The 18,386-nt window shown below is 49.5% G+C and overlaps 1 protein-coding gene across 2 annotated transcripts; it reads right to left on the bottom strand.

Annotated features, from left to right (window-relative positions):
- Positions 1 to 7,195: 7,195 nt before the first annotated feature.
- On the bottom strand, positions 7,196 to 10,626 carry LOC308612338 (group IIE secretory phospholipase A2-like; the record flags this gene model as incomplete). 2 transcript variants are annotated; one of them, XM_081224786.1, is made up of 4 exons in its annotated part: positions 7,196 to 7,338; positions 9,178 to 9,284; positions 9,523 to 9,664; positions 10,587 to 10,626. In XM_081224786.1, 4 exons carry the CDS (start codon positions 10,624 to 10,626, stop codon positions 7,196 to 7,198), a joined length of 432 nt encoding a protein of 143 aa, XP_081080912.1. The 2 variants fall into 2 exon arrangements, with proteins under 2 accessions (XP_081080912.1, XP_081080913.1); XM_081224787.1 differs by having other exon boundaries at positions 9,523 to 9,661.
- Between the last annotated feature and the right edge of the window lie 7,760 nt (positions 10,627 to 18,386).

Genomic DNA, 18,386 nt, shown 5'->3' with positions numbered 1-18,386 from the left:
CAGTCGGAGCTGACTAACTCTCACCCTGACCAGAAGGGTCTGTGTGGATGGGGTGACAGTGGAGCTTTGTACTTTCAATGTCACATCTGTGGCCCTCTCTGACTCCCATTTTGGGTAGATGCGTATCTCTTCACCTTTTTTTTTACCTCAAGGCTCTATCTAGAGCAAACCTTTAGACTCAGAGTCTGATGCAGTTTTTGTGTTTTGACATTTTCATTATTCACTGTTTCGTCCATCTCAGCTTTCAGAACAGGCGTTGCTCAAACCTGGGGGCCTTCCGACGGTTGTTCTGAGGTGATTTAATAATGGCACTTTCTACAGGATGTGTTTTTCTGACTCTAAAACAAATTGTATTTTTCCATTGATGTTGTTAAGTTGAAGATCTCGACGGTGTATGTAAAGATAGCAGATCTCCTGCTGTCACATGCAAGAAGGGGAATGGATAATTGGATTGAAGTGGAGACATTGAGCACCAGTCACGAAGTGCATTGCACCGTACGGAACTCAGGAGGTGCCCACAGGGCCCGGCTCCGGGGAGGAGCTGGGCCTCGTTGACTGCTTGGCTGCGTCCGTCCAAGGTAACGTTCCCTGTAAAAACCTCAGGCTCTTAACCATTGCCTCTGAGGAATTACCTTCTAGAGCCTCGCTCTCCTAGTTCAGACTACTTTGTAGCTTGAGTAAAATGTTTAGCATCCTCGCAAAGTGACTCGAGAAGGGGCTGGTACCAGTAGAGAATAATTTCTGTAAGAGCGCGGACTTCTGCGTGGTGACTTTGGTTTAAGCAGGGCGTGCCCCTGGTCCCGGAACTACCCCTGCTCGCTGTGCTGTAGCCCTGGAAGGTGATGACCGCTGGGCGAAACCCCGGTGGTCTGCCCCTCATCCTCTGCATCTCGACATCCAGCAGCTCACTGTTGCCAGCCGTCTGTGGCAGCTGTTCGAGCACAGTCACAGACCTCAGCCTGTGGTTTGATCCCCTGGCAGGTCCCTCAACCAGAACTTGAGGAATGCGGGGGTGGGCTCCTCTCATGGTTCATTCTCCTTGGGGAGATGGGCCCTCGGCCTCCCTGGCTACCCTTCCAGCGTCCGCCACTAGCACTGAGCTCCGTGAGAAGAAGAAAAGGGCCAGGAGTCGGACGTCAAACCTCCGTGTTCCTCTTGCTGATGTAGCAGTGCTGGTGGGTGTTAATCCCCTTTATGAAGGAGGGCAGATGGGTCTGTGGAGAACACAGGGCCCTTCACAGGCTCAGCCACCTTCTCCTTTTTCTAATTGCACTATACTTGTCCTCACTGCAGTCCGGAGATATTTAAGACCTCTGTGGGGTCATGATCCATAGACTTAGCAAGTCTTGCCTTATCTGTGGAGCTGGACGGGGGGAATGTGACCATTGTCTGATGTCCATAGTTCATTTCCTCCAGGATGTTTCTTTCCTCAGATTCTGTTACTCTGAACCATTTTATTTTTTATTTACCAAAGTACTGTACTTGGCTATTTGCAGTGTTTTCAAAACCAAATGTTTCTTTTTTTGTGTTTTTAATCTTCAATACTTGGTGCAATAGAAGCTGCAAAGATGTGCCACTTTATCTATGAAATGGAGTTTTGTATACCAATAAATTCTAGTTTAAAGAGAAAGTTTCAAGTTGTTTTTGTCACTGTCTGACCGCCGTTTGCATGAGACGGAGAGCATGCTGGGAAATGTCCTCCTTAGAGACCTTGGCACAGAAGATGTGCACGTTCTTCCAGTGTATGGTCGTCTGGGATCTCACTGAGCTTAAGCAGCCGATTGTAGCTTCCGTCCAGGGGAGTATGGCCGCCGCACACACTGGCAGGGCCGTCCCTCAGATTTCTGCCTGGTATCTAAGAACGTCTCTGATAGTTCGTAGTTGTCTAAATACAGAGCAGCTGTCTTTTGGCTGCCACCTTGGGGTTTCCCTAGAACCCGGGGGCTTGGTTTGATCCCATTCCAGGAGGGAGCACCTTCCCCCAGGCGCACGTGGGCAGCGGTGACTGCACGGATTCACCTGGAAGATGTCCTCAGGCGGGGGAAGGGTGGCCACAGAAACCCAGAGGGAGGGGACCCTTGGGCGCGTGCAGCAGGGCGCTGCTCGCGCCGGGCTCCAGGGCTCCAGGGCCAGTCACAGGTCAAGGTTGCTGCCATCTCACCAGCCTCGCTGCGGCCTCATGACTTTGGCCTCGAGGCCCCTGCTCGCTCTTGTTCTATGTTTGTGCTCATCAAGCAGCCTTTGGATTGTTTCTGCAGAATCTTGGCACTGAACAGTGTCCAGTACCACCCTGGGTGGAAGAATTCTCCAGCTTCTGGCAAGGCCGATCCCCCTTGGTCACTGTCCTCCCTGTGTGATTTTTGCCTCATTCCGTGACCGAGAGACTTCTGGGTGCACAAATGCTATCCAGTTCCTGAGCCCACGAGGCCCAGACTCTGGACTCTGTTAACCCAGCTGAGAATCTTTCTGAAAGATCTGCTAGGACCAGAGTGCTGTCCCGATGTAAGTGTCCCCTCCCCCAGTTGGAAGACTTCTGTGGCCACCTTAATTCCATCCCACAGTGGTTCAGCTGGGGCCCGGGCCGCCTGCTGGGCCGGGTGGTGGCCCTGGGGCTTCCTGCCTGGGTCTCGGTGACCCGTGAGATTGGATGAGTCTGTAAGGGCGGAAGTGTCCTCAGGCCATGTAGGGGATAATTAGAGAACACAGTTTATTATTTACATTTTCCTCCAGGCTATAGCCTTGCTTACTCTGGGTGAGTGACAATTTATGGTGCCAAAGATGGAGATACCATGAGGGAAAGTGGCTGCTCCCGTGTCCCCTCTTGTTAACTGCTTATGGTTGTCTAGGAGAAAAGAGGGTTGAAACCCCCAGGTTTAAAGTTACCTGTTTGCCATGCACAGAAAGTGCATGTTGGCCTTGAGATAAAACCAAAATTTGTCATAAAATGTCTGCTCCTGTATGTGCATTTTGACCTTGGAACACATCACAGGTAACAGCCCTCCAGGAAGAGTGCTATGTACCCTCTCTCCAGCCAATTTTACCTCATTGCCTCTGTGGGACAACAGATCAGGGCACTGAAGGTTAATGATTTCCAAACACTTGTCCATTTAAGATAAAAAATGGCACTCAGAGTAGTGGGCCAAGGGGCTATTCAAATAAATTAGTATCTATCATGTGTATGATGCTACTTCTGTAAAATAATCGCAATTATCATGTATCTGTGGATTCAATTAAGCAGATATTTATTTAGCGTCCACCATGTGATGGATTCAATAGGGGAGACAAAAATGCAAAGTGGGGCTTCCCTGGTAGCGCAGTGGTTGAGAGTCCGCCTGCCGATGCAGGGGACACGGGTTCGTGCCCCGGTCCGGGAAGATCCCACGTGCCGCAGAGTGGCTAGGCCCGTGAGCCATGGCCGCTGAGCCTGTGCGTCCGGAGCCTGTGCTCCACAACGGGAGAGGCCACAGCAGTGAAGGCCCGCGTACCGCAAAAAAAAAGCAAAGTGACCTAGCACAGATGGAGCATCTATGATGCTCCAGGCACTTTGAATAAGTTATCTCATTTAAACCTTAAAACCACCCAGTGAGGCTGATGGTCCCATCCCAGTTTTACACATGAGGAAATAAATAATGGGTCCAAGATCATAGATTTGAACCCAGGGCAGTCTGCCTTCACCATATAGGAACCCAAAACAAGAGCCCAAATAGCTGCGGTAAGTATCCCTAAGAAAAGTATAAACACATTGCTTGGCTGTTCAGAGGAGGGTGAAATCTTCTCCAAGTGGAAAAGCATCATGGGAAAGGTGGCATTTGAGATGTGCCTTCAAAGCACACGGATGTGAATGTGGTGATAAGGAGCCTGTGAGAGGGGGGCTTCCGGGTGGAAGGAAGCTATTGCACAGAGGTGTGAAAACAGGTGGGCAGGTTCTGGCAGTGGTGAGGAGCATAGAGAAATATATGCGTCTGGAAAAGCAGATGATACCAAGCTTGAATGCCAGGGCTTGGTGGACAATGGGGAGCCACTGATGGTTCAGGGGCAGAAGAGTGATATGATGGAAATCAATCTCTGGGAAAATGAAGCTGGCATTGTGGACAGGATGGAGACTGGATGGAGAACGGAGGGCTGAAGAACCTTAGGTCCTGAGAGCCTGATCTTAGCTCTATTACGACACTTACTAGTGTAGAGTAATTGGTGTTGTCTGTCTGTAGGTTGGCCACATCAGATTTGGCTCCGTCACCAGGTTTCAGCAAGGGGCCAGGAGCATGGTTTGAATGAAAGCATATTGAGGGAAAGAATGGAATTTAATACAGTATTCAGTGCTCCAGCAGTGACACTGCGAAGAACCCTAAAGAAGTGGACGAATGTCCATGAAATAATAATTGGACTTAACTCTGGAATTCCAACATGATTTGATTTCTAATCGCTTACTCAGCAAGTTATTTAATCGAACACTTGGTTCATAGCTTTTGTTAGGGGCTAAGTGGGAACAAAAGCAAAAACCATCCAAATCCTATCATCAAAGTTAGAGACGCAAGCTATGAAACATTCAGGTAACAAAGTCCCCTCCCCAGCCTTGATTTAGTCCCCATGCCTCATTCATCCATTAATTCATTCACTCATTCATTCATTCGATAAATGAATAAACATAAAGCATTTAAAACAGTGCCTGGTGAATGCCAAATGCTTAATAAATATTAGGTATTTTTTGTTATTATGACTATCATTCATTCATTCATTTATGGGATGCTTATAATGGGCCAGGCATTATTTTGTGTACATTCACACATGCTAATTTATTGAAATCTTGCTACAATCGACCTACCAGGGAAATGTCATTGTTCTATTTTACAAGTGCAGACACTGAGGCTGTCTGTGGCCATATATCAGCGCTTTTTGGATTTCAGTGTGCACACGAGTCACCTGGGGGTCTTGTTAACTGGGGGGTCTGGGGTCAGGTCCAAGATTCTGCATTTCTAATAAGCTCCCTGAGCAGCGAGGTCTAGAACAGATGCACCGCTGCTAACTGGCAAAGCAGAGGGCTCTACCTGGAAGCTCCGACATCAAGTTCAGGGCTCTCCTTTCCTTTTTTCAGCCTTTTCCACCAAGTCTGCGCTGGCAATCAAGCGTGTGTACTGTAGACACACACAAACAGGATTTAGACAGAATCATTGTTGCATTCACCAAATATTTATTGATTCTTCGAAAAACAGGCTGCACCGGGGCTTGTTCTTAAGTTCCAATTTTCACCCTGTCAGATGGTTAAGCAACTGTAACATCACAAGGTACTCCTTCCATCGCTGCCTTGAATCCATAATGCCCAGAGCACCACCTCTCTCCATCTCCCCCAGGTCAGTTCCTTCTTCCTGTGTTTCTGGTGTATGCAGTCGTACCATCATTCTAAGATGTCTGTAAGGACTTATTGATTATTTCTGAGCATATGATTACTGAAAGTGCGAAGGGACCGGTTTCACTAGCCCAGAAACATACTTTGCCCCCACGATAAAGGGAAATTCAGGTTTAAGCCAAATTTGTTTCCACCTATTAGCCTGAACAAAATGGACAACAGAGGGCGCCTCAGGACCACTCTTCCCAACAAAAACTGTGCTCTCTTCCCCACCCACACATCCTGTGCTTTAAGACCTGGTCTCCTGGTGATTATTCACCAAGGATTTGAGTCAAGTCACAGCAACAAAGCACGCACATCTGCCCCTCTCGTGTTTTGTTTGTGTTTGTTTTGCTAGCACAGAACTTCTTCACCTTTTAAAATGTATGATGATCATCGTTTTGATGGTTTCAGGCTCTTTCCTGCCCTCAAAGTCCTGAAAGTTGCACGTGTGCCATGAAATGGACAAAGGGAGTGGATGTTTATTACCTGGCCGCTGAGAGCGTTGCCTGTGCAATGCTTTTTTTTTTTTTTTGCTGTACGCGGGCCTCTCACTGTTGTGGCCTCTCCCGTTGCGGAGCACAGGCTCCGGACGTGCAGGCTCAGCGGCCATGGCTCACGGGCCCAGCCACCCCGCAGCACGTGGGATCTTCCCGGACCGGGGCACGAACCCGTGTACCCTGCATCGGCAGGTGGACTCTCAACCACTTGTGCAGTGCTTTTTTACATGCTTTATCTCATTGAATAGGCTCATCCCAATCCTGGAAGATTTTATTAGCATATTATAGATAGAGGAGATGTATCTATATTTAGGAGTAGAATCTGCTGAAGTTCATTGCTTCCCAGATAGGCTGCATTCCATTTGATGGGAATCCTTTGGTGCTTTAAATTGGCTCCAGAGTTGGCCCTAGAGTGTTGGAGGTTGAAACCTTTCCTCTTCCCCTCCCTGTATCAGGAGCCTGACCTGGCCTGGGCATCCTCACAGCTGACCTTCCCTGGGCACCCTAGGCTGTCCAAGATGACAACCAGAGGGGTAGAGTGTCAGTGACTGATACCCAGTCATGAAGAAACGAAGGCACACTGGCATGGGAGTGAGGACACCCCTTCAGGTAGACCTTTCCCTCTCTGAGCCCCGGGTGCCCATCTGTCAAAGGAGGGCTTCGAAAAAGGTGATTTGAGAGCTTCTTTTCACTTTGAGCCAGTCTTCTAATGGGAGGGATTTGAAGCCTGATGACATGGTGGGGACAATATTTTTAGGTTGGTATTTTGTGTGCTTCTCACATTATGCCATATGGCCAGAAACATTCCTTCTAGAGGTTGCCATTATTATCTTGGATAAGATGGTGGAATGCTAGAAAAAGAGAATCACAAAAACTCACTGTAATGGGAAATTAAAAGGACAGAATGTCAGAACCGTGCACAGGGGCCACCCATGTCAGACCCACGCTGTGTCCCAGTACTTAGCACATTGTTGGCACATGGTGGGTGCTCAAAAAATGAATGAATGAATGAAACTGCAGACTAATTAAGCCCTACAATGATAGAATCTGAGGATCAGTATTAGAATTATGGGAAAATATCATTCACATATTCCGAAGAGGGAACTGAGATCCCAGGGGGTGGGTTATAGAATCTTCTGGGTGCTAAAGGGCCCCCAGGCATGGCTCTTCCTCATCTGGGAGCTCTCAGGGAGGGATGGGTTTGCAGCAAAGGAATTTTCCAGAGGAAGGGGCTCTGGTGCCAATGTTCTGGAGGTCTGGGGCTCCAGCAGCTGGAGGGCAGGGGGCCGCAGGGGAGTAGTGGAGCACAGCCTTAGCAGGGCGGGGTAGGTCCGGTGCACAGCTTGTTGGGGTAATGGGCATATTTGCAGTTGTAGCTGCCCAGGTTGTCACGAAAGCAGAGAGCAGCCCTCTTGTCACACTCGCAGGTCTGCTGTTGGCAGGTGGTTCTGCCAGCTGGATGGGACGAGGTGAGTCAGGGCCTGGGCGCCTCGGTCCTGCCACTCTCAGACATGCAGGGGACTGCTCTGGGGTCCCTGTTCTCAGCCCCATTCTGCTGGAAGCCCATTCTCATGGGGGATGTTCCAGGGATGGGTGAGAGAAAGGGCAGAGTACTGGAGGGCCTGCTGGGGCCCAGGATGCTGGGAAGCCTGGAAGTTTGTTCTCCTGTTCTTTCCCAAGCCCAGTCCATTGCCCTTAGCCCCTTCCCCCATGGGGAGACCATCTGGTTCACTAACTGTCGTCCGCCTCAGCCCAGGGAGAGGGCATTTCCAGGCAACTCCTTCTCCCATGTAATGCGTTACTTATAGTGAGGCGGCCATCAACCAGAGAGGAAAACTGGGAAGTTTACAGCAGATCAACCCCAGATGGCCTCAGCGTGCCCCAGAGGGACTGCAACTGGGGCCTGCTCGGCCGTGCCTATCTCCCTCAGGGTGGACGGAGCCCATTTTCCTAGCGTTAACTTTAGGGCTCCCCCTCCACACGTGGCCACACCCTGCCTGGGGAGCAGAACTGGCGTCAGCTCTGAAGGCACCAGGGGCCCCAAAGCCTCCTCTTCCCTCCACTGCCTCTGTCTGCCCTGAGTGGTTCTGGCTCCTTTTTGTCCCCACAAAGACATCCCCCAGCTCAGAAGTGTCCAGGTTCCTCACTGTCCTTCGCAAAGGTCAGCCTCATTCCCCATCCGGGTTCTGCTCTCACCGGCTCTTTCAGCAGAAATCAGAGTTGGAGGGGGCTTAACAGCCATGTCAGCTCCTTTGGGGGGTTCTTACCAGAAGCTGGACTAAGCCAGGGAAGTGAGTGATTATCTCCATTTTATAGATGAGGAAGTAGAGGCTTTTGAGGGGTTACGTCTCTTGCCCAAAGACATACGATGGGTAGGTGACTCCCTGACCCGGTGTCCCTCTTCACCTAACACCTCCCCTCTCAGTGCCGTCCCTAACAGGTGGCTTCCTAGCCTTGCATGAACCCCCAGGGATGGGGAGCTTACTACCTGTCAAAGCTGCCTTGCTGGGAACAGGCAACTCTGAACCAAATCTGCCTCCAGTGGTTCTGGTCCTCGTTCTGCGTCTCCCCCAGGACAGACCTTAGAGATCTGAGCTGAGTCTTCTTTGACCCTCCTAGACCCTCCTGCTGTGCCCCACGCTGGGCCTGCCCTCCTTCCAGGCTGCTCCTGGCTTTGCGGCAGGAAGAAGGTTTGGTTCTCTGATCTGAGCTCCCTCCACGGGGCTGGGCTGCGTGGAGCCCTCCGCACTCTGACTCGGAGCAGGCTGCTTCCCCAGGCCGGGGACCAGAGGAAAGCTACTTGGTCCAAGTGGGCACTGGGCCTGGCAAAGATGAGCGCCGGTGCAGTCAGCCTTTGGGATCAGGGTCTGCTGTCCCAAATCCAAGCTCCAGCTCTCTCTGTCTGGGGCTCTGCCCTCAAGGCTCTGCCCTGGGAACCTTGCCTCTAGCTGCCACCCAGGCCCTGGGGAGGGCTGTGTGGGTACAGCTGCTCTGGGGCCTGGCTCAGCTCTACCCCCTTTGCTCCTCTCCCCAGAGGCTGGAGCTGGAAGGGCTCTGGCTGGGGAAAGTGCTTGGGGTCAGGGCAGGAGCTGATGGGTCACGTGCTCTCTAGCCTGGGTGCCACAGGAGCATCTGGGTAGATGGACAGGTCTCTCCCCACTTCAGTGATGATGGAAGATCCCACCCCCGCCCCAGCCCAGGTGACCAGGCTCAAGGGTCTCCATCAGGAGAGGGTTCCTAGCTGAAGCTGTCCCCCAACCTTGTATCTGGGGGAGTCTAGGGCTGTTCACTTACCACAGAAGATGCTGTGCCTGCTGGCAGAGAAAAGATACCTTTCCAATTTGGGTTCACAGCCTAGCTTCTCCAGACTCCCATAGCAGCAGTCATGGGCGTGGCAGCACCTGTAAGGGTCATGGTTGGCTTGGAGGGGCCTGTGAACCAGGCTGGGCAGGACCAGGGGCTGCCTGGGGGGCTCAGTGCCCAAAGGGGCTCAAAGTGGAGGTCGGCCCCAACTTTCTAGGTGCCCCCAGCCCCTCCCTCCTCGCAGGATGCTTCCTCCAGCTCCTCCATCCCCCAGGATGCTCCCCCAGCCTCTGCATCCTCCAGCGGGGTGCTCCACCTGCTGGGCCGCCTGCTCACCAGTCTGTCTGGTCCACTGGCCAGTGGGAGCCGCCGAAACCACAGTAGCAGCCATAATCATTGTACTGCAGTGCAGGCCGCCCCTTCATTCTCTCAATCATCACCCCGAACTGGACCAGGTTCCCGACAGCCAGGGCCACTGCTGGGAGGGAGGGTGGAGGAGGTCAGATCCCCCAGGGCCCCACCCTCTGCAGCCAGCTGCCCCTGATGTGCCCCCAAATCTGAGTCCAGACATCTCTCTGATTGTCTAGGTAACCTCACCTCCCTAAGCACCTCATTCCCAATAATAACAATGCTAAGCAGTAATAATATCCCCACGACATCATCGCACCTCGATCCCCTAGCCCTCACCCGCGTCGTGTCAGCACACGTGACCCCCCCTCCTGCTCTCCTTCCACCAGCTCCCAGAATACCGCCCACTCATCCTCCCGGGTCCCAACCCTTCCTGATCACCTTCCCAGGTGTCAGCCCCATCCCCGCAGGAACTCTGTCCCTGTCAAGTCCCATCAGATGTCACTGGATAAGCTTCCGAACCACCTGGACTTCCCCAAATTCCTCTAGGTCCTGATGATGCAGCAATGGGGGGCTGCTGACCCGGGCAGGTTAGAGCCCAAAATGCAAACTTAAGTGAGGGATGGAGCGGGGGTGGCAGGAGCTCATGTGCTGTCTGGGATCCCTGCCAGCCCCTCTCCCCCGCCCCACCGGGCCATCCAGGCTCCAGTCTTCCCCTCTCCCCCCTCTCCACTGACTAGTGATGGCTTTGCGGTACGTGGGCCTCTCACTGTTGTGGCCTCTCCCGCTGCGGAGCACAGGCTCCGGACGCGCAGGCTCAGCGGCCATGGCTCACGGGCCCAGCCGCTCCGCGGCATGTGGGATCTTCCCGGACCGGGGCACGAACCCCTGTCCCCTGCATCGGCAGGCGGACTCTCAACCACTGCGCCACCAGGGAAGGCCTCCTCAGGATGTCCAATCACACCGTCCTCAGGGCCCAGCTCAGGGGCCTCCAGGGAGTTGGGGATTCCTAGCTGGGGCGTGGGAGGGGTAAAGGCAGGAAGGTTACTTACCCATGAGGCAAAGTAAGGTCAGAAGAGGGGGAAGCTTCATTCTGGGGGGAGGGGAGGGGTGCAGGGAGTAGAGGAGCTGGGCTGCAGGAGAAGAAAGTCAGCAGGGGTGCCTCTGATCTCAAGGCGTCTCTGCATTAGTTAAATACCGGGGTCCTGTCCACTCTCCATCATTAACCCCTGAATGCCCAGTGACGTAATGATACTTCCTGGTCTGACACTTTGGCCAAGTCTCCAGGGGAGGGGCCAGCCTGGGGCCTGTGGGCTCTGCTTCCAGGCAGTTTGGGGAAGGCGGGGTCGATCTGTGGGCTTTCTTCTCTCTGCCCTTCCCTTCCCCTCCTCCTTTCCCCAAATCACTGTGCTTGGTCCCACCGAGGAGCTGTATGTCTTGGCTGTGCTAGGTGCTCTTCATTCTTGGTGTCTTTTTCTCATTCCCATTTTACTGATGCAGCCTAGAGAGGCTGAGAAACTTAAGTTCTCAGCTCCCTTGGCCAGGGAGCACCAAGGGCAAGTCTGTCCTGTTTCCATGACGCTAGCTACTTCAGCATGGCCCCGACTCCCCTCCCTGCTCCTCAACCAGCTCCTGTGTTACCCAGATGGAGAGTGGTGATGGCAACTTGACTACATAGCAGGGGGCCATTTGTCCAAGAACCTAGAATCCAAAGGCTGGGCGCTCAGCCAGCTGGGCTTAGGGGTTTTTCTTTATTGCTCTTTCCTGGGCAGGCTCCTGCTTGTTTGACAGGTAGCGAAAATACTCTCAGTTAAGAATTCTGTCTACCCAAACCCTTGAGCAGGGGTGGAGCATGGCTGCCATAGAAACAGGCTCCATCTGACTCAGCTGGAAAACCCACATTCCAGCATGAACTGGAAACTTCCATCCTTTTGATGTCATCTTAGGGCCTGGGTCGGGGAGACAGTAACCTCCTGGTCCAACTTGGCCCCCAGAGAGAGCTGCTGTCCCCGTCGTCGGGTCAGAACATTGAGGCTGGGCTTCAAAGCTTGGTTGGAGGTTCGTGAGATGGAGGAGAGGACCTGGCTCTGTCGTGATCAGAAATGTTGAGGTCCCACAAAATGCAAGACCAATTTATGATAAAAACCCTCCAGTAGTGGGATTGCAGGGTCGTATGGTAGTTCTATTTGTAGTTTTTTAAGGAACCTCCATACCGTTCTCCATAGTGGCTGTACCAATTCACATTCCCACCAGCAGTGCAAGAGTGTTCCCTTTTCTCCACACCCTCTCCAGCATTTATTGTTTCTAGATTTCTTGATGATGGCCATTCTGACTGGTGTGAGATGATATCTCATTGTAGTTTTGATTTGCATTTCTCTAATGATGAATGATGTGGAGCATTCTTTCATGTGTTTGTTGGCAGTCTGTATATCTTCTTTGGAGAAATGTCTATTTAGGTCTTCTGCCCATTTTTGGATTGGGCTGTTTGTTTTTTTGCTATTGAGCTGCATGAGCTGCTTATAAATTTTGGAGATGAATCCTTTGTCAGTTGCTTCATTTGCAAATATTTTCTCCCATTCTGAGGGTTGTCTTTTGGTCTTGTTTATGGTTTCCTTTGCTGTGCAAAAGCTTTTAAGTTTCATTAGGTCCCATTTGTTTATTTTTGTTTTTATTTCCATTTCTTTAGGAGGTGGGTCCAAAAGGAGCAATCCCACTACTAGGCATACACCCTGAGAAAACCATAATTCAAAAAGAGACATGTACCAAAATGTTCATTGCAGCTCTATTCACAATAGCCCGGAGATGAAAACAACCTAAGTGTCCATCATCGGATGAATGGATACAGAAGATGTGGCACATATATACAATGGAATATTACTCAGCCATAAAAAGAAATGAAATTGAGCTATTTGTAATGAGGTGGATAGACCTAGAGTCTGTCATGCAGAGTGAAGTAAGTCAGAAAGAGAAAGACAAATACTGTATGCTAACACATATATATGGAATTTAAGAAAAAAAAATGTCATGAAGAACCTAGGGGTAAAACGGGAATAAAGACACAGACCTACTTGAGAATGGACTTGAGGATATGGGGAGGGGGAAGGGTAAGCTGTGACAAAGTGAGAGGGAGGCATGGACATATATACACTACCAAACGTAAGGTAGATAGATGGTGGGAGGCAGCCACGTGGCACTGGGGGATCGGCTCGGTGCTTTGTGACCGCCTGAAGGGGTGGGATAGGGAGGGTGGAAGGGAGGGAGACGCAAGAGGGAAGGGATGTGGGAGCAGATGTATATGTATGGCTGATTCACTTTGTTATAAAGCAGAAACAAACAAACAAACAAACAAAACCTCCAGAAAGCATGCATAGAGGGAACTTAACTCAACATAATAAAGGCCAGATATGACAAACCCACAGCCAACATTGTCCTCAATGGTGAAAAACTGAAACCATTTCCACTAAGATCAGGAACAAGACAAGGTTGTCCACTCTCATCACTATTATTCAACATTGTTTTGGAAGTTTTAGCCACAGCAATCAGAGAAGAAAAAGAAATAAAAAGAATCCAAATCAGAAAAGAAGAAGTAAAGCTGTCACTGTTTGCAGATGACATGATACTATACATAGAGAATCCTAAAGATGCTACCAGAAAACTACTAGAGCTAATCAATGAATTTGGTAAAGTAGCAGGATACAAAATTAATGCACAGAAATTGCTTGCATTCCTATACACTAATGATGAAAAATCTGAAAGAGAAATTAAGGAAACACTCCCATTTACCATTGCAACAGAAAGAATAAAATATCTAGGAATAAACCTACCTAAGGAGACAAAAGACTTGTATGCAGAAAACTATAAGACACTGATGAAGGAAATTAAAGATGATACAAACAGATAGAGAGGTATACCATGTTCTTGGATTGGAAGAATCAACATTGTGAAAATGACTATACTACCCAAAGCAGGATAATCTGTCTATTGGTGTAAGTGGGATGTTAAAGTCTCTCTCTATTATTGTGTTACTGGCTATTTCTCCTTTTATGGCTGTTAGCATTTGCCTTATGTATTGAGGTGCTCCTATGTTGGGTGCATAAATATTTATAATTGTTATGTTTTCTTCTTGGATTGATCCCTTGATCATTATGTAGTGTCCTTCCTTATCTCTTGTAACAGTCTTTATTTTAAAGTCTATTTTATCTGATATGAGTACTGCTACTCCAGCTTTCTTGTGATTTCCATTTGCATGGAATATCTTTTTCTATCCCCTCACTTTCAGTCTGTATGTGTCCCTAGGTCTGAAGTGGGTCTCTTGTAGACAGCATATATAAGGGTCTTGTTTTTGTATCCATTCAGCCAGTCTGTGTCTCTTGGTTGGAGCATTTAATCCATTTACATTCAAGGTGGTTATTGATATGTATATTCCTATTACCATTTCCTTGATCGATTTGATTTTGTTTTTGTGCGTCTTTTTCTTCTCTTGTGTTTCCCACTTTGAGAAGTTCCTTTAGCATTTGTTGTAAAGCTGGTTTGGTGGTGCTGAATTCTCGTAGCTTTGTAAAGCTTTTGATTTCTCCATCGAATCTGAATGAGATCCTTGCTGGGTAGAGTAATGTTGGTTGTAGGTTTTTCCCTTTCATCACTTTAACTATGTCCTGCCACTCCCTTCTGGCTTGCAGAGTTTCTGCTGAAAGATCAGCTGTTAACCTTCTGGGGATTCCCTTGTATGTTATTTTTCCCTTGCTGCTTTTAATATTTTTTCTTTGTATTTAATTTTTTGATAGTTTGATTAATACGTGCCTTGGCGTGTTTCTCTTAGGGTTTATCCTGTATGGGACTCTCTGCACTTCCTGGACTTGGGTGGCTATTTCCTTTCCCATGTTAGGGAAGTTTTCGACTATAATCTCATCAAATATTTTCTCAGACACTTTCTTTTCTCTTCTTCTTCTGGGACCCCTATAATTTGAATGTTGTGTGTTTAATGTTGTCCCAGAGGTCTCTGAGACTGTCCTCAATTCTTTTCAATTCTTTTTTCTTTATTCTATTCCCTGGCAGTTATTTCTACCACTTTCTCTTCCAGCTCACTTATTTGTTTTTCTGCCTCAGTTATTCTGCTATTGATTCCTTCTAGAGTATTTTTAATTTCAGTTATTGTGTTGTTCATCACTGTTTGTTTGCTCTTTAGTTCTTCTAGATCCTTGTTGGATGTTTCTTTTATTTTCTTCATTCTATTTCTGAGATTTTGGATCATCCTTACTATCATTACTCGGAATTATTTTTCAGGTAGGTTGCCTATTTCACGTTCATTTATTTGGTCTTGTAACTTTTTACCTTGCTCCTTTGTCTGTAACTTTTTTTTTTTTTTTTTGATGGGTGGAGCTGTATTCCTGTCTTACTGGTTGTTTGGCCTGAGATGTCCAGCACTGGAGTTTGTAGGCAGTTGTTGGATAGAGCTGGGTCTTGGTGCTGAGGTCATGACGTCTGGGAGGCCTCATTCTGATTAATATTCCCTGGGGCATGAGGTTCTCTGTTAGTCTAGCGGTTTGGACTTGGAGCTCCCACCACAGGAGCTTGGGCCTGACCTCTGGCCTGGGAACCAAAATCCCACAAGCCGTGTGGCATGGCAAAAAAAAAAGAGCAATACAATAACAAAGAATAAAAAACAAAATAAAATTAGAAAGGTAAAAAATATAAAAATGTAATTGAAACAACTGCAATAAGGTAAAATAAAACCACAACAGAAAAAAAAAAAAAAAAGCCTTGGCCATGGGGGGTGGAGTTTAGACAGGGGTGGAACTTAGGCAGGGGTGGGGTTTAGGGTGGGGCGGGACCTAAGCCGGTTGGGGGGTGACGTTCAGGCGTGGGGTGGGGCCCGGACCCTGCTTAGCACCTGTGTGGAAGGGGAGAGGCCGCACCTCCAAAGGAGGGTCTCCGGAGTTCCGGAGTTGGGAGCTAAGGCCCTGGGTGAGGGGGTGTGGGTGGAGTTTAGGCTCAGCGCGTTGGAGGGGGTCTCCCAGTGTAGAGGTGGGCCCTGCGGGGGTGTGTAGAGGAGGGGCTTGGGCTCTGCACAGCAAGAGGGCGGCTCCCAGGGCAGAGGATTAGGCCTGGGAGCCCAACAGGCTCCCCAGTGCCTAAGTGCACAGGGAAAGCGCTGACCACCTTCCCTTCCGTTCCTCCGCCCTCCAGCCCCACATGGTACCCCCCAGGGTCTCCCCGTCCCCGCTGGACCCCTAGCCATGAGTGGGTCCAACTGGGTGTAGGAACTCCTCCCCTCCTCCAGCCACCCCTCAGGGGTGCCGATCCTGGAGGTCCAGCCTTTACGTGTGCTCCCCCTTCCCTCCCTCCCACTCCCTCAGGACCCGCGTGGCTGGAGGGGGCCTTGGTGGGCAGAGGATCAGGCCCGGGATCTCAGCAGGCTCCCCGGGGCCCAAGTGGGCAGGGGAAACCTGGCCACGCTCCCTTTTGATCCTCCGCCCTCCCAGTTTCCTGCTTCAGGCCTGAGATCCCTTCCCCTCCCCCTGCCGCCCCTGAGGGGTGCCCGTCCTCTCCTGCCTCCACTTCTCCTCCCCCCTCCCTCCCCCCAGCGCTCACATCCTACCAGGTCGCTGGGGGTTCCTCCTGACCCCTTAGGTGTCCGTGGTTCCCCACCGGTGCCTGGTAGGTACCCTAGCTGTGCAGAGGCGCGAATTCCACGTCCTCCTAGTATGCCATCTTGACTCCGCCCTGTGCTCTTCTAGTTCATGAGTCATCCAGTTTCCTTTCACCAAACTCCTTTTTGGCTTTGGTTAACCCAAGTAGGTTTCTGTAACAGTTCAATGTGCTTGCAAACAAAAACTTTTATTTCATATAGAAATTGGCACCAGAAGGAAGGTTGTAAGCAATAGGCCCTGGGATAGGTTAATGGGCACAGACGGGGCCATGATTTTCAAACGCCAGCGGTCCATGGTACCCATAGTCATTAAACAGCCACCTGCTCACAAGGGCAAAGCTTGGCGTGCTGGGTGCTTGCTGACATACAACAATTTAAGAGGGATGAGGAATAGAAAGACCTCATGATGGGATGATTGTTTTGACAGCATTTGGTTAATTAAAGAGGGAGATATTTATCATACCCAGAACCACGCAACATATTATACGTCAGATTTGTTTATTTCTTCTGTTCTCACCTAATAGAATGTGAGTTCCTTGAGGGCAGACACTTTGTCTTGAACACTGTTCTTCCTCCAGTGCCTAGAACAGTGCCTGACACAAGGTAGGCACTTAAGTGAGCAAATGCACGTGTGACTAAACAGCAAGCTCTTGTTTAGAATTTCTAGAGTAAGAAATAGAAGCATTATCCCAGAAAGAATAAAAAGAACTTGCTAATTCGTATGATAAAAAAATCTGGGGAGAAATTGTGAGAAAAGATGTTGAGGTTCCTCCACCAAGAGTAAAATGTTGTGTCAGGTTGAACTTATTACTCTGGATGCCCTAGCCCAAGATTCTGTAATTCACTGTGCTAATCTGGGCAGCTCTGTGAGTCTAATGTCGCCTGGGTTGGCGAACTCATATGCTGGTTCACGGCATGTGGAAAGTCAGAACTCATTGTCTTAACATGGAGTATCAACCAGAAAACCACAGAAGGCTGCAAATAAGAAAAGAGTGTATTGGGGTCTTAAAAACTGCAATTTAGGGGCTTCCCTGGTAGAGCAGTGGTTAAGAATCCTCCTGCCAATGCAGGGGACACAGGTTCAAGCCCTGGTCCGGGAAGATCCCACATGCCGCAGAGCAACTAAGGCTGTGTGCCACAACTACTGAGCCTGTGCTCTAGAGCCCGCGAGCCACAATTATTGAGCCCTCGTGCCACAACTACTGGCAAGAAGCCCATGCGCCTAGAGCCTGTGCTCTGCAACAAGAGAAGCCACTGCAATGAGAAGCCTGCGCACCACAGTGAGGGGTAGCCCCCACTCGCTGCAACTAGAGAAAGCCCGCACGCAGCAACAAAGACCCATAGCAGCCAAAAGAAAATTAAAAAAAAAAAAAGAATAGAATTGCAAGTCAGGAGACACAGATTCTGGTAAAATGGAAAGAGTGTTCTGGGGAAGAGAAAGAGTCAGGGGCTTATAAAGGCAAAAGCCATGAAGCTGTACTCTTGATACAAGAAAGGACATATTTGTCCTTAAGGGATGGCTATCATGGGTTGTTTTAGGGTAAGGTCCAATCAGTATCTTGAGGTTTTGCCAGATGTTCTGGATGCCTCTGTTAGGATAATAAGCAGTCAAAAGTTCAGATCCCATCCAGGCTGAGATGTACCTAGGTCATCCTTCCTCAATGGCCTCCCTCCCTGTTCCATTTTAGAGAGTCCTCTTACCAATACCAACTCCATTTTGATTTTCCTTTCACAAGAGGGAGGAATGAAACAGGTGAAATTATTTCAGTGGGGTTGAGGGATGCCCAGGGTGGCACAGCCAGGAGGCAGTAGGCCGTTATCAGGAGCAGAATGAATAGGGTCATCCTGGCAATAGCTGGTGGGTGAGGTGATGAGATCTCAGAGCATGGGCTGATCTACTTTGGAGTCACCAGAAATGAAATGGGCTGGTATCCCACTGAGATCGTGTTTGATTTGAGTAATCGACACACCCGAATGACAGGATACTGAATATACAGCATCTCAACTTCAGTGAAGTTCCTTAGGGTCTAGGAGCCTGTCAGGATATCCCTTCTAAATTAGAAGGCGACTCAGACTGGCATAGATTTCCATCAGGTACAGCTGTCAATCATCCTGGGACTTCCTATTATTATCTTTGTGAGTATTTTAAAATTAATTAATTAATGTTTTTGGCTGTGTTGGGTCTTCGTTTCTGTGCGAGGGC

Source organism: Mesoplodon bidens, assembly GCF_964165515.1.
Source record: "Mesoplodon bidens genome assembly, chromosome: 2".
NCBI lineage: Eukaryota > Metazoa > Chordata > Mammalia > Artiodactyla > Ziphiidae > Mesoplodon > Mesoplodon bidens.
The sequence above is the reverse complement of the archived record's forward strand: the minus strand, read 5'-3'. Positions and strand labels throughout refer to the sequence as shown.